The following is a 15,484-nucleotide window of genomic DNA, read 5'->3' as shown; positions in this document are numbered from 1 at the left end:
CTTGGCCCATCCTCTGTGCTCCCGCCCGCCCCCTCCCGCCACAGTCCCCGATCCCCTGTCTGCCAATAGCCTTCGTCTATTGGCACCGTTCCCATGCACTGGCCCCACTCACACCTGCTGAGTGCGCAGAGTGATTGAGGCTGGCACCAGCAGTGGGTGTGAGCAGGGCTGGCACTGTCAGCGGGTGCGAGCATCAGCTGCTGCCCCGATTGCCCCTCAGGAGCAGGGGTGGTGGAGAAGTCCTGAGGGGTAATTGGGGCCGGCAGCCACTGCTCGCACCTGCTGACAGTTTCAAGGGATTGGGACTGGCCTGGGAACCAGCAGCAGGTGTGAGAGGTGGCTGCTGGCTCCAATTGCTCCTCAGGGGCAGGAGGAGGAGGATAAGCTCTGAGGGGCGATTGGGGCCTGCAGCCGCCGTTTACACCTGCTGACAGTGCCAAGCAATTGGGGCCAGTGCCGGGTGCCAGCAGCAGGTGTGAATAGAGCTGGTGCCAGCAGCAGGTGCAGGTGCTGGCAGCTGGTGCAAGTGCCTGGCAGGACTGCTGCACACAGGAGCAAAGAATTTTCAGTAACCACTAGAGGCTTGCCCGGATGACAGCAACTGGCATCCCATCTTGGTCTGGTGCCCCTGCTCACCCATCTCAATAAAGCTGATGCCGGCCATGTTCCACGCGTGCCCCCTGGTGGTCAGTGTACGTCATAGTGACCAGTTTTTCAGTTGTTCTGCCATTCGGTCTATTTGTATATTAGGGTTTTATATATATAGATGGGCTTGTCACTTATGGTCTTATATAAAGCACATTCTCTATACTTTTGTGGGAGTTTTTATTGAATTTTGTCAAATGCTTTTTCTGTAGCTACAAAAATGATTATATAATTTTTTTTCTCGTTTTGTTTATGTGGATTATCACATGGATTCATTTGGCAATATTGCACTGTTCTTGTATCTCTGGAATAAATCCCACTTGATCATGGTATATGATCCTTTAATGAGTTGAATTTGGTTTGCTACATTTTGTTAAAAGAATTTTGCCTTACGCTAACCAGTTTGGCTCAGTGGATAGAGCATCAGCCTGTGGAGTGAAGGGTCCCAGGTTCAGTTCTGGTCAAGGGTATGTATCTTGGTTGTGGGCACATCTCCAGTAGGGGGTGTGCAGGAGGCAGCTGATCAATGTTTCTCTCTTATCGATGTTTCTAACTTTATCCCTCTCCCTACCTCTCTGTAAAAAAATCAATAAAATATATTTAAAAGAAGATTTTTGCCTTTGTGTTCAAAAGGGATATTGGCCTGTAATTTTTTTTTCTCATAGTATTCATGTCTGGTTTTGGTATCATGGTAATGCTGGCCTGGTAACGTGTTTGAAAGTGTTTTCTACTCTTCTATTTTTTAGAAGAATTTGAGGGGATTGATATTAATTCTTTTTTAGATGTTTGGTAGAATTCATCTGTGAAGCCATCTAGTTCTGGACTTTTCTCTATTGGGTGATTTTCAAATAATGATTAAATCTCCTTACTAGTAATTGGTCTATGCAGATTTTCTGTCCTATATAATAAAAGCCTAATATGTTAAGTGTCTGACTGTTCTTTCAACCATTCGACCAGTCGCTATGATGCACACTGACCACCAGGGGGCAGATGCTCCAAACAGTAAGTTAGCTTTCTGCTGGGGTCCAACCGATTGGGACTGGGCGAGATGGGCTGGACTGCCGGGGTCCGACCCCAGCAGGTCCAGGGGTCCCCAAAGGTGTGGACAGAGTCGGCGAAGAAGGAATGACACGGAGACAGCGTTCAGTTGATCAGCAGCCTTGCCAGGATCTCTAGCCACAATCTCCAGCCAAGTTCTGTGTCCATGTTCTCTTGCTAGGTTCTCCAGCCAGGATTGTTTGTAGTTAAAGAGATTAATTACCGGCCTGGCACTTAGTGAAGCGGTTTTATTCCCTCCCTAACTTCAGGGGAAAATCTCTACCTGGGGAAACAACCTTTCTCGGAGAGGTGACCTTGGTTAAAACACATAGTGCCAAGAAGGTGACCAAACATTAAGAACAGTATGCCATATATGCCAGGTCCCTTGAAACAGCAAGGATGGACCAGCTTCCGGCACTGGACATGCCCTGGAGTCCTCCCTCGGCCCCTCCCAGACCCTGATCATGCACCGGTAAGGCCCCTCATCGTGGCCTGTACCCTTTTGCAATCCAGGACCCCTCGGGAGATGTCAGAGATAGGGGTTCGGCCCAATCCCCACATGTCAGGCCAAGAGACCCTACGGTGCATGAATCTGTGCACCAGGCCTCTAGTTTCTTCATAATTCAATCTTGAGAGATTGTATGTTTCAAGAAATTATCCATTTGTTTTAGATTGCTCAGTTTGTGGTCTAAATTATTCACAATTGTCTCTTCTGATTATTGATTTCAGAAAGGAAAGGGAGAGGGAGATAGAAACATCAATAATGAGAGAGAATCACTGATCAGCTGCCTCCTCAGAGATTGAGCCTGCAACCCCAGTATGTGCCCTGACTGGGAATCAAATGTTGACCTCCTGTTTCTTAGGTAAACACTCAACCACTGAGCCACACCGGCCGGGCCTCTTCTGATCTTTATTATTTATATGATATCAGTACTAATGTCTCCTCTTTAATTTCTAATTTGAGTCATCTTTTTCTCTTATAAGTTTAGCTAACAGCTTGTTAATTTTATCTTTTTTCAAAAAGCCAAATCATAGTTTCATTCATATTTTCTTTTGTCTTTTTTGTCTCTATTTTATTTTTTTCCACTCTGATATATAACATAGCCATGCTTCAGATAACTTTGGGCTTAGTTCTTTTTCTGGTTCTTTGAGGTGTAAACTTAGGTTGTTTATTTGAAAACTTTTTCTTAGTATAGACATTTATTGCTAGTCTTTTATCGTAGAATTGCTGTGTCCCGTAAGTTTTTGTATGTGTGTTTCTGTTTTCATTTCTCTCAAGGTATTTTTTTTATTTGTTTTAATTTTTTTTTACCCATTGGTTGTTTCAGGGGCATGTTGTTTAGTCTCCATATAAATGTATATTTTCCATTTTTCTTCTTGTAATTGATTTCTAGTTTTATACTGTTGTATGTAGTTGAAAAAGATGCTCAATATGATTTCAGCCTTCTTAAGCGTATTAAGACTTGTTTTGTGGATTAATATATGATCCTTCTTGGAGAATGTTTTCTGTGTGCTTGAGAAGAATGTGTGTTATAATGCTGTTGTATGAAATGTTCTGTAAATGTGTATTAAGTCCATCTGACCTAATGTATAGATTAAGTTCAATGTTTCCATATTGATTTTATATCTGGATGATTCTGATTCCCATTCCGATGTATGTATTTGTTTTTTTCCACAACAAGCAATTCTTCAACACCAGCTTGGCACCCTACAATTCACCTCAATTCTGACAGTATCTACTGTAGGTAGTGTTATATTCCACAGGTTGAGGGCTCAGTCTTGCCAGACTCTCTCAACCCACCCTCTCCCTGCCCCAACTTCAATCACCAATTGCAAGTCCAGAATGTCACCTGTGCTTCTGACCAACCAGCTATAGATTGGAGATTCCATAACCCCCTCCTTGCGTTCAATTAATTTACTAGAGGAGTTCACAGAACTCAGAGAAACATTTTACTTACTAGATTGCAGGTTTATTTTAAAAGCGTATAACTTAGGAACAGCCAGTTGGAAGAGAAACATAGGGCAAGATATGGTGAAAGGATATGGAACTTCCATGGATTCTCCAGGTGTCCCTCCCCCAAATTTCCATAGGTTCACCAACCTGGATTTTATAGAGGCTCCATCACCCAAGCATGATCGATTAAATTATTGACCATTAGCAACTGATACAACCTCCAGTTCCTCTCCCCTGTTAGGGGTCTTGATTCTCTTGGCAACCAGCCCCATCCTAGCTATGTTCCCAAACTCACCTCATTAACGTAACATACCTTTCCTACTCTCATTTAGGAAATTCCATGGGTTTTAGGAGCTCTGTGCCAGGATTGGGGATAATGACCAAATATATATTTCTTATTATATGTCACAGTATCATAATAATCAATGTGTAGTTGAACTGGGATATTGAAGTCTCCTGCTGATTGTAATGCTATCTATCTCATCCTTCAGCTCTGTTTCTATTTGCTTTATATATTAAGGTACTTCATTGTTGCATGCATACATATTTATAATATGTCCTCTTGGTGAATTGATGCCTTTATCATTACATAATGACTTTCTTAGTCTCTTATTACAGTCTTTGGCTTAATGTAGATTTTTATCTGATTTAAGTAAAGCAACCCCAGCTTTTTTTTGGTTTCTATTTGCATGGAATATTGCTTTCCATCCCTTCACTTTTAATCTGTACATATGCTTAAACCTGAGGTGAGTTTCTTGTAGGCAACAAATATTTCGGCCAGCCCTGACCGGTTTGGCTCAGTGGATAGAGCGTCAGCCTGCGGACTGAAGGGTCCCAGGTTCAATTCCGGTCAACGACATGTACCTTGGTTGCGGGCACATCCCCAGTAGGTGTGCAGGAGGCAGCTGATCAATGTTTCTCTCTCATTGATGTTTCTAACTCTCTATCCCTCTCCCTTCCTCTCTGTAAAAATCAATAAAATCTATTTAAAAAAATATTTCAGCCATATTTTTTTAATCCATGCAGAAACTTTATATCTTTTGATTGGTGAATTGAGGCCTTTTACATTTAAAGTAATTGTTGATTTGTATGGTCTTACTATTGCCATTTTGTTAATTGTTTTTTGTAATTCTTCTGATCCTTTCTTATTCTCTTGCTCTCTTCCTTTGAGATTTGATGATTTTCTGTAGTGTTATGCTTTGGTTCCTTTCTCTTTCTCTTTTGTTTATCTACCCTAGGCTTTTACTTTGTGCTTTCCATGGATCTAACATAAACATTTAAACAGTCTATTTGAAGCTAATAATAATTAATTTCAAACCCATATCAAAGCTCTCTCAATCCCACCTTTTATGTTTTGATGTCACAGTTTGCATCATTTTCATTGGGTAGGCCATTATCAAATTAGTGTGGTTATAGTTTTGTGGCTTTTATTGTTTTTTTAGCAATCTTGTCTATAACCTTCGTAACATAATTATAAGGTATTTACCCACCACCATTTTCTTAGAGTGCTTTGAATTTAATTATATACTTACCTTTATCAGTGAGTTTTATACTTTCATATGTTTTCCTATTAGTGATTAGTATCCTTTTATTTCATTTTAAGGAACTCCCTTTTAATATTTATGGCAAAGCTGGTCTAGTGGTGGTGAACTCCTTCAGCTTTTGTTTGACTAGAAAACTCTCAATTCTGAAGAACAACTTTGTCAAGTAGAGTATTTTTGTTTGGCAAGTTTTTTTTTTCAGCATTTTGAATGTTATGCCACTCTCTTCTGGCCTGAAACATTTCTGCTGCAAACTTTGCTTATGGTTATGGGGGTTCTCTTATATGTAATACATTGCTTTTCTTTTGCAGCTTTTAAGATTCTTTCCTTGTCTTTAACTTTGAAAAATAATTATGATGTGTCTTGGTGTTTGTATCCTCTTATCTGGTCCTTCATGGGCTTCTTGGATCTGGATGTCTGTTACTTTTATCAGATTAAGGAAGTTTTCAATGATCCTTTCTGGGGACCCTTATAATGTATATATTGGTCTGATGTTTCCCATAAGTTCCCTAAGCTATCTTTATTATTTTTCATTCTTTAGCCTTTTAGCTCTTTTGATTGGATGAATACCACTGCCCTGCCTTTGAATTCATTGATCTTTTCTTCCTCTTGATGTAGTTTGCTGTTGAACTTCTTTTTTGAGATTTTTAGTTCATTTATTGTATTGTTCAGCTCTATGATTTCTGTTTATTCCTTTTTTACATTTTTTTGAGTCTTTGTTGAAGCTCTTACTTTATTTATGCATACCTATTGTAGCTCTTACTTTATTTATGCATATCTATGCTGACGTCAGCCAGCATTGTTTTTAACTCTATCATTCAAATCACTTTTTTTTTTTCATTTCATTGCAAGATCTGTTCCTGGAGATTTATCTTGTGCTTTTGTTTGGAACATATTCCTTTGTTTCTTCATTTTCCTGGATCCTCTGGTTTGGCTTCTGAACATTACCTAAAACAGCCAACTCTACCAGTTTGACAAAATGATCTCATGTAGGAGATGAATCTCCTTGATCAGGCTGGTCCTAGCTCCTAATTGTCCCTTAGATTTTGTGATTTGTCCGAGCGTCCTTCTTTGTTCTTAGTATTTTCCAGTTGTTGAGGGTGTGGCAAGACCCATGAGTGTTCTAATGGAGAAAATCACAGTCAGCACCTAGATGCCGGCTGATTAGGAGCCTGACCCTCAAGCAGCAGCTGGGGTATGTATGCAGTTAAGACCCTTCCATGGAGAAACTGGGAGATGAGCTCCCCTCTGCCCTGCCCCCCCAAATCTTCTTTGCTCAACCCAACGTATACTAGTAGTGTCTGGATGGTTCTCTGTGCCCATTAAGAGTGATTTCTTTCTTTGTTACATTCCTAGGGGACCCGTTAATGCAAGCGCCTTTGGTTGTTGGAGTCAGGTGATTGGGGGACCTGTCCTTCTGGTGGCTGTCACAAAAGCTGTGGCACAAGATAAGTGTACAAGCTCCTTCTAGGGACATACTAGCAACTTGGCATTATTACTGGAGTAGACTGGAGGGACAGGCCCTCAGAGGTGTCTGTAGGCTTTCCTGGTCTCTGGGGAAGATCACAGCCAGCCCCTAGATGCCTCCTGTATTAGAAGTTTTGCCATCAGGCAGCAGCTTTTAAAATAAGCAGGTACACTTTTCTCTAAGGAAATACTGGGAGATGGGCAATTTTGCTTGATTTCTCTGTGTGGTCTTGGGATGATAGCCAGTTAAGAATTGTTCCTTTGTTTAATACAGTCCTATTGTTTTAATGAATGAAAGCCCCTTTGGCTATCAGAGCCAGGGACCCAGTGACCTATTAAACTGGGGAATAGATGTGGGTACAAGCTCCTTCAGGTGAGATACTGGTGATTTGGATTGGGTTGGAAGGAGAAGGTGGACGAGGTATTCTCCAGCTTCCCTGGTCTCTGGAGAGGATTGCAGCCATCCCCTAGTGCCTACTGAAATTATAAGCCTTGATCTTAGGCAGTAGCTTTTATAGTATGCAGATAAACCTTTTGAGGGGAAAATTGGAGATGGGTGATTTGCCTGCTTCCTCTACAAGTCTGGCATCACCCAGACTCTCCCTGAGCTGGAGGTGAACTTGGACCTCAGGGCCAGCTTCGGGAACTGAATATGACAGCTGCCAAGGAAATAGAAGTTGATGGCAGTTGGAAAGCTATTATATTTTTTTTCCTGTTCCAAATTGAAATATTTCCAGAAAAATCCAAGTCTGGCTACTACGAGAATTGGAGAAAAAGTTCAGTGGGAAGCAGGTCTTTATTGCACAGAGGAGAATTCTGTCTAAGCCAACTCCAAAAAGCCTTACAAAATATAAGATAAAATGTCACCGGAGCTGCACTCTGATAGCTGTGCGCAACACCATCCTACAGGAGTTGGTTTTCCAAAGTGAAATCGTGGGCAAGAGAATCCGCGTGAAATTGGATGGCAGCTGTCTCGTAAAGGTTCATATATATAAAGCACAGGAGAACAACGTGGAACACAAAGTTAAAACTCTTTCTGGTGTGTATAAGAAGCTCACGGGCAAGGTCTCTCTCTCTCTCTCTCTCTCTCTCTCTCTCTCTCTCTCTCACACACACACACACACACACACACACACACATTTTCTCTCTCATGCACATACAAAGAAGTTAGTGCCCCAAAGAAATAGGGGCTGCAGAGCATCTTTTGTAGCTGCAGCCAGCTGCAGGAGCTAGAACAGGATTGCATTTTCAGGGACAGAAATGCCAGTGATGCCAGGGAAGGTATTCACTGCCCAGGAGTGGATGATGCATTTGGTGGTGTTCAGAGTTCACCAGTGCCAGCATTGGTAACTTTAGGAACTAATTATGGCAGGATTTTGACTTGGACCCCACAGCTCTCTAGACTCACCCCCTCCCCCCTTTTTTGGCCAGTTGCCAAATCTGCTTCCTCAGTTTGCTTGGTAAGTCTGTTAACTTTCTAATTTCCTTTTTTTAAAAATATTTTTTATTGATTTCAGAGAGGAAGGGAGAGGGAGAGAAACATGGGAACATCAATGAGAGAGAGTTGTTAATTGGCTGCCTCCTGCACACCCCATACTGGGAATCAGGCCCGCAACCCAGGCATGTGCCCTTGACCAAAATCGAGCCTGGGACCCTTCAGTCCATAGGCCGACGCTCTATCCACTGAGCCAAACCAGCTAGGGCCTAATTTCCTTTTAGTACATTTATTTTCTGTTTAAATTAGCCAAAAATGCTTCCAATTTCTTGTAACTAATACAGTTTTAACTGATGTTGTCTCCTTTTGTAGTGCAGGTAATTGAGACTGACTATATTCAATAAAAACAGTTAGACATATAGTACAAGTTAGTAGCATTGGTTGCCTTAATAATAATTGAAAATGTTCTGTTTAAAAAATTACCTTTGACTTACAAGTCAGGATCCTTTTTCACTTTCACTGAGGTATGATAGGTAGGCTGATCTGGCAGTTGGTCTTGAATTCCTAATTTTTTTAGGCACGTAGAAATAGGGATTATGTAGTACATAGAATTTGGAGAGAGCCATGAGTGTCCTGGACAATGGAAAATCAGCCTTAAATAAAGTCACTTGAATTATACGTATATGAAGACTATTTAGACTTTGGCATGTTCCTCATTCTATTGAGCTTTATAATGTGGGAACTGCTTATAGAATTGATATTTATTATCTTTGAAATCTGGATTAATTAATGTTATTGCTGGCTCCATCATACTTTTTATATTTCTGATCTTTGAAAAGTCACTTTGCTTTCTATGCCTAAGTTTTATGATGGAGAATAAACTAAATTCTAAGGTCCACTCTAGACTTAGCATTTGACAAATCAATGAAATGTAATTTATTTCCTTTTAAAAAAATAAATTTTGAATGCCAATAGTTCACTTCTGATGCTACATGGAGCTGACTATACCAAATTCTTTGTGCAGTGAACTCAAACTGGTCAGTTAAGACATAGCTATTAGGAAATATGTTAGAGTTCAGTAAGGGGAGAGTCAGGAGGTATTCAGTAAAGTAACTCATATTCATGTAGCTTATGAAAACCATTTGAAAAAAATGAACAGCTTTGTATAGTCACAGTTCACATATTTAGAAAGCAGTATGCTGCACTGGTTAAAAACTTCAAAATTAGAATTCCTGGGTTTGAATCTGGGCTCTACCACTTAGTGTGACTGTGGGCTAGTTACTGAACCTCTCTGTGTCTTAAATCAATAAAATGGGGATAAAAATACAACCTGCCTTATAGAGTTGCTGTGATGATTAAATGAGCTTGTACATATAAAGTATTTGATGTATCTTAAGTGGTGCAAGACATGATACTCATTAGCAATTATTATTTTTGTTATTATATAACAAGAGGCACGGTGCACAAAAATTTGTGCACTCAGGGGTAGGGGGTCCCTCAGCCCGGCCTGTGCCCTTTCGCAGTCTGGGACCCCTCGGGGGTGACCACTTGCTGGCATAGGCCTGCTCCCCAGGGTATTGGGCCTAAGATGGCAATCAGACATCCCTCTGGCAGCCCAGCAGCCCTCAGGGGATGTCCACTTGCCAGCGGGGAGCAGACCTAAGCTGCAGTCAGACATCCTTAGCACTGCTGAGGAGGCAGGAGAGGCTCCCACCACCACTGCTGTACTGGCAGCCGTCAGCCTGGCTTGTGGCTGAGCAGAGCTCCCCCCATGTGGGAGCGCACTGACCACAAGCGGGCAGCTCCTGCATTGAGCATCTGCCCCCTGGTGGTCAGTGTCTGTCATAGTGACCAGTCATTCCAAGTCTTTCTGCTGTTAGGGTCAGTTTGCATATTATCCTTTTACTATATAGGATAGAGGCCCAGTGCAAGGGAGGGGCCAGCTGCTTTGCTCTGAAGGGTGTCCTGGATCAGTGTGGGGCTCCTGCTTGGGTGCCGGGCCAGCCTGGGTGAGGGACTGATGGCTATTTGCAGCTGGTCACACCCCCTTCAAGGTGGGGGTCCCCACTGGGGTGCCTGGCCAGCCTGGATGAGGGGCTGATGGCTGTTTGCAGCTGGTCACACCCCCTTCAGGGTGGGGGTCCCCACTAGGGTGCCTGGCCAGCCTGGGTTAGGGGCTGAGGGCTGTTTTCAGGCTGGTGGATGACTGAAGCTCCCAGTCTCTTTTTTTTTTTTATTCTGGAATTTATTTACCTTCTATAGCTGTCACTGGAGCTGAGAGCCGGCTCCAGCTCTGAGGCCATGGCTGGCTGAAAGCAGATATCTGGGGTTTGTTTAGCTTCTATAAATGAAACTCTGTTGCCATCACTGGTACTCTAAGCTCTGCGCCCGCTGCAGGCTGAAAGCAGGTACCTGAGGTTTGTTTAGCTTTTATAATTGCAACATTGTTGCATCCGGAGCTTAGAGCTGGGCTGTGGCAGGCAGGGAACCTTGGCTTCCTGCGTCACTGGAGCAAGCAAGCCTCCTGTTTGCTTCAGCTGTGTGGCTGCCGGCTGCCATCTTTGTTGGCAGTTAATTTGCATATCCTGCTGATTAGCCAATGGGAAGCGTAGCAGAGGTATGGTTAATTACCATGTTTGTCTATTATTAGATAGGATCTCATATAGCTAAGAAAATTTTATCATTTTACTTTAAATTTTTGCACAGATCTTGAATTTGAGACCTTAGGTTTATGTATGTTCAAAATATATTTTGAGCAGATCTGCTTATATTTATAGCATTCTATTACTAATAGAGCAAATATTTTATAACCATTAAATACTGTACTATCATTGTGATTCAATGCAGTGTTTGGCACAAGATCTTAGTTGTGAAAGACATCCATAATAACTAGCTATTTTTTAAAGAAGATATGACATTTCAAGTTCAAATAACTGATATATTAATGTAAGTAAAGTTGCTGTAATGAAAAATTTAACATTTCCTTATATCCTATATTTAGATTTTCTCTCTCTATTCCCTGTTTTTTAGTATAATATTAAATACAAAGAACGGTGAAGAAAATAGCGTGTTGACCAAAATATTGGTATCAGATGAGAATATTTCAGTGATGTATCCTTTTTAATCATGATTTCTCTTTGCTTATATTTATTTTATAATCCATACTTATTTTCTGTTTAATTATTTATCATGTCTATAATCTTTTTTATTCTTGGATTTTCTAAGAAAATTATGTGGAATATTATACACTATGCATATTTTAACAACATTTTCATTGTTTCTTTTCAGAAATAATTATGACTACACTTAAAAATATTTTTTTATCACTGCACTTTTAGTTGTAATTCCAAGTCTTCAATTCAGCTGAAGTGACAGTTATTTTAGAGACCACTTCTTTAATTGTTATATTTTTATCTTTCTCTTTTCAGGACCAGGGTTCTGCTCAAGCAGGAAAAGAGAAAGCAAAAGGTAAAAAAACATTTATTTTTGTGTTAGCTTTATGAGAAAAGTGATCTTTTGAAGCATTTTTTCCAGGTTTATAAATTCTTCTAAGTGAAATTGTAAAACCATCTTCCTTTAGTCTTTCCCTCTTCATAGATAGCTAGATTGTCCACCTATATTGCTCAGGTAGAAACTTAAGGATCATTAGTTAATCTTGTCATTTTAGTTCTAACATATATCCCAAATCTGATCACTTCTCATTACCTATTAGCATCCTGATTCAAATCATCATCATTTATTGCCTCGAGTAATATAATGGCCTTATAACCTAAATCCTACTTTTTAAGTTTTTAATTACATTGATTGTATTACATAGTGAAGTTGAGCATGTAACTACCTTACAACTGAGCAGTATATATTGAGAGAAATTCTTCCATATGTGCACTTTGAGACATGTACAAACTTGTTTGGATCATTGTTGTTAAGTAGCAAACAAAAAAAGAGAGAGAGAGATAGAAAAGAAGAAAGAGAGAAAGGAAAAGGCAGGGGAGGGGATCATCCAAATGTCCTTGAGCAGTAAAATGGTTAAACAAAATGTGGCACACCTAAGTAATGGTACAACAGTGGAAATATATCAACTATGTACATGTAATTCAGGTAGACTAATCTTAACAACATAAAGTTGAACAAAGCAACTCACAGAAGAATACAGGCAGTAAGATTGCATTTACAAAAAGTTTCAAAACAGACAAAAATACGTTCAAAGGTAGTAAAATTTAGAAAAAAGTAAGGAAGTGATTACTATGAGAGCAGGATAATTGGTAACTCAGTGAAATGGTACCTTAACAATTTAGTATTTCCTTGGTTACTAATGAGGCTGATTATCTTTTCGTTCAGGTTTCCTCTTTTGTGATGTGCTTTTTCAAGCATGTTGTTCATTTTTTATTTGGATTGTTTCTCTTTTTCTTACTGTGACTTATATATTTAGGACTTCTTTGTTAGTCATATTAGTGTACTCTGTGGCTTTTATTTATTTTTTAAATATATTTTATTGTATATATTACTTTTTGTAATATATTTTATTGCTTTTTTACAGAGAGGAAAGGAGAGGGATAGAGAGTTAGAAACATCTATGAGAGAGAAACATCGATCAGCTGCCTTCTGCACACCTCCCACTGGGGGTTGGCTGTAACCAGGGTACATGCCCTTGACCGGAATTGAACCTGGGACCCTTCAGTCCTCAGGCCGACTCTCTATCCGCTGAGCCAAACCGGTCAGGGCATGTGGCTTTTATTTTTACTTAATTCTGTCTTTGAGGAAAGTTTTTAATTTTGTTTAGTTGAAGTTATCAACTTCTTCTGCTTTATCTTTTACACCTTGTGGCCGGTTCTTCACAAAGTGGTTAGTATGATCTTTTAAAAGCACAAATCACAATTTATCATTCCCTGGCTTAAAAGCCTCAATTGCTTTTCATTGCTTTTAGAGAGTAAAATCTGATTGAACCATAGCCTGCAGTGACCTGAAGAATCTGCACCCTGCCTGCTTCTCTGACCTCATTTCTTACCACTTGCCCTATTGTTCATTGTATTTCAGCCACACTGCCCTCTTTCTGTTACTCTTCTTCTTTTCTTTTATAATATTCTCCCTCAAGATGTTTGCATGTGTGCCTTGTCGACAATTATGTCTCAGCTAAAGTATCTCCTCTTAGATTGGTTTCTCTAATCACTCACTACATCTAAAACTTTTCGACCCTCCAGTACCCATTCTCTTGTACCCTCTTTTATTCATCACTCTTTTCATAATATGATATTTTCTTGCTTCTTTTTTTAACTCTGTTCTCCTCCCCTTCCATTAATGAAAAGAGGGATCTTATTACTTTTGATCATATTCTGTCCTTTGAACTGTGTCTAGCAGTAACATAGGCATTCAATAATAAATATACTAAGAATGTAATCTGTCCCCAGACTACTTTTTAAAAATAATTTTACTCTATTTAGACCATTCTTTTGAATATTCATAAGCAAAGGAAAGATATGATTCTTTCCCCAAGTGTTATTCTCTCATCATGTCACTTTCCTATTCTTTGAAAATTTCATATTGCTTTCCCAAACCTCTCCCCAACCCTATTCTCTATCCCTTTATACTCAGTAGATAACCTTGTCTTATATCTCAGAGGAAATAGCAGCTATTGGATGAGAATTATCTGAGTTTCTATCACCAGATCTGTAAATTACTTCACATCTTCACCCATCTTCTACCGTTCCCTGTCAACTGGAGGCTTTTCTATTGGTATTTCAGTTCACTTCTATTAAAACAAGTAAAACCCTCTCTGTATCCTTTCTCTTTCTTGCTATGTCCCTTTACTCTTACCTCCCATTTGCTTCTCAATCCATTATACTATACAGCTCTTACTAATATCAAAATTGAATTTCATATTGTTCCATTTCAAGGATATTTTTCAGTCCAATTTGCTTTAATATGCTATCATCTCCTGCACAGTTTTTCATTTCCTTTAATTTTTTTCTTATAATTGATCCATCCTATCTAAATATAGACAAACATGGTAATTAACCATACCTCTGACACACTTCCCATTGGCTAATCAGGGCAATATGCAAATTAACTGCCAACCAAGATGGCGGCCGGCAGCCAGGCAGCTGAAGCAAACAGGAGGCTTGCTTGCTCCAGTGATGGAGGAAGCCAAGGTTCCCCGCCTACCACTGCCAGCCTCTGAGCTGCACTCTAAGAAACACTGTCGCAATTATAGAAAGTAAACAAATCCCAGAAACCTGCTTTTAGCCAGCCGGGCCTCAGAGCTGGAGCTGCAACAGTGTTTCAATTATAGAAGCCAAACAAACCCAGATACCTGCTTTCAGCAGCCGAGGTCTCAGAGCTGGAGCCGAGCCTCAGAGCTGGAGCTGGCTCTCAGCTCCAGGGACAGCTATAGAAGGTAAATAAATCCCAGAATAAAAAGGAAAAAGAAAAAAAGGAGCGGTAGGGAGCTTCAGTCACCCTCCAGCCTGAAAACGGCCCTCAGCCCCTCACCCACGCTGTCCAGGCACCCCAGTGGGGACCTCCACCCTGAAAGGGGTGTGACCAGCTGCAAACAGCCATCATCCCCTCATCCAGGCTGGCCAGGCACCCAGGCGGGACCCCCACTCTGACTGGGACACCCTTCAGGGCAAACCAGCTGGCCCCCACCCATGCACCAGGCCTCTGTCCCATATAGCGAATGGGTAAAATGCAAACTGACCCTAACAGCAGGACTGGGAATGACTGGTTATTGTGACACACACTGACCACCAGGGGGCAGACGCTCAATGCAAGAGCTGCCCTCTGGTGGTCAGGACGCTCTCACATGGGAGGAGCTCTGCTCAGCCACAAGCTAGGCTGATGACTGCCAGTACAGTGGTGGTGGTGGGAGCCTCTCCTGCCTCAGCAGCGCTAAGGATGTCCGAATGCAGTTTAGGCCTGCTACCCTCTGGCAAGTGGACATCCCCCGAGGGCTGCTGGGCTGCCAGAGGGATGTCTGATTGCCATCTTAAGCCAATCCCCCAGGGAGTGGGCCTTAGCCAGCAGATTGTAATCCCCTGAGGGGTCCCAGACTGTGAGAGGGCACAGGCCGGGCTGAGGGACTCCTCCTTCCCCCCGAGTGCACAAATTTTTGTGCACTGGGCCTCTAGTCCTATCTAATAAAAGAGAAACATGGTGATTGGCGTATGTCCGCTACCCTTTGCATTGGCTAATCAGTGAGATATGCAAATTAACTGCCGCCAAGATGGGCAGCTAATTTGCATATGTCAGCCCCAAGCCTCAGACTGAAGCTTTAGGCTGGGGCCTGGGCGGAGCCATCCAGCGATCATTGAGCAGGGCAGCGGCAGGGAACCAGGCGGAGCCAGCCAGCTATGCTTGATGGCGGCAGCGGCAGGGAGCTGGGGGTCCAGCCAGCCAGGGATCCTTTTA

At 41.4% G+C, this 15,484-nt stretch overlaps 1 protein-coding gene across 1 annotated transcript in view; it reads left to right on the top strand.

Annotated features, from left to right (window-relative positions):
• Window positions 1-4,368: 4,368 nt before the first annotated feature.
• The window catches only part of LOC102770583 (chromosome unknown open reading frame, human C12orf40), a 56,199-nt gene continuing 45,083 nt past the window's right edge, over window positions 4,369-15,484 (top strand). The window contains 6 exon segments of the mRNA XM_015566623.1: window positions 4,369-4,383; window positions 7,227-7,275; window positions 7,278-7,352; window positions 7,355-7,710; window positions 8,453-8,457; window positions 11,509-11,548. Coding sequence (XP_015422109.1) covers window positions 4,369-4,383; window positions 7,227-7,275; window positions 7,278-7,352; window positions 7,355-7,710; window positions 8,453-8,457; window positions 11,509-11,548 — 540 coding nt within the window.

This window comes from Myotis davidii, unplaced genomic scaffold (assembly GCF_000327345.1).
Source record: "Myotis davidii unplaced genomic scaffold, ASM32734v1 scaffold902, whole genome shotgun sequence".
Lineage (NCBI taxonomy): Eukaryota > Metazoa > Chordata > Mammalia > Chiroptera > Vespertilionidae > Myotis > Myotis davidii.
The sequence above is the reverse complement of the archived record's forward strand: the minus strand, read 5'-3'. Positions and strand labels throughout refer to the sequence as shown.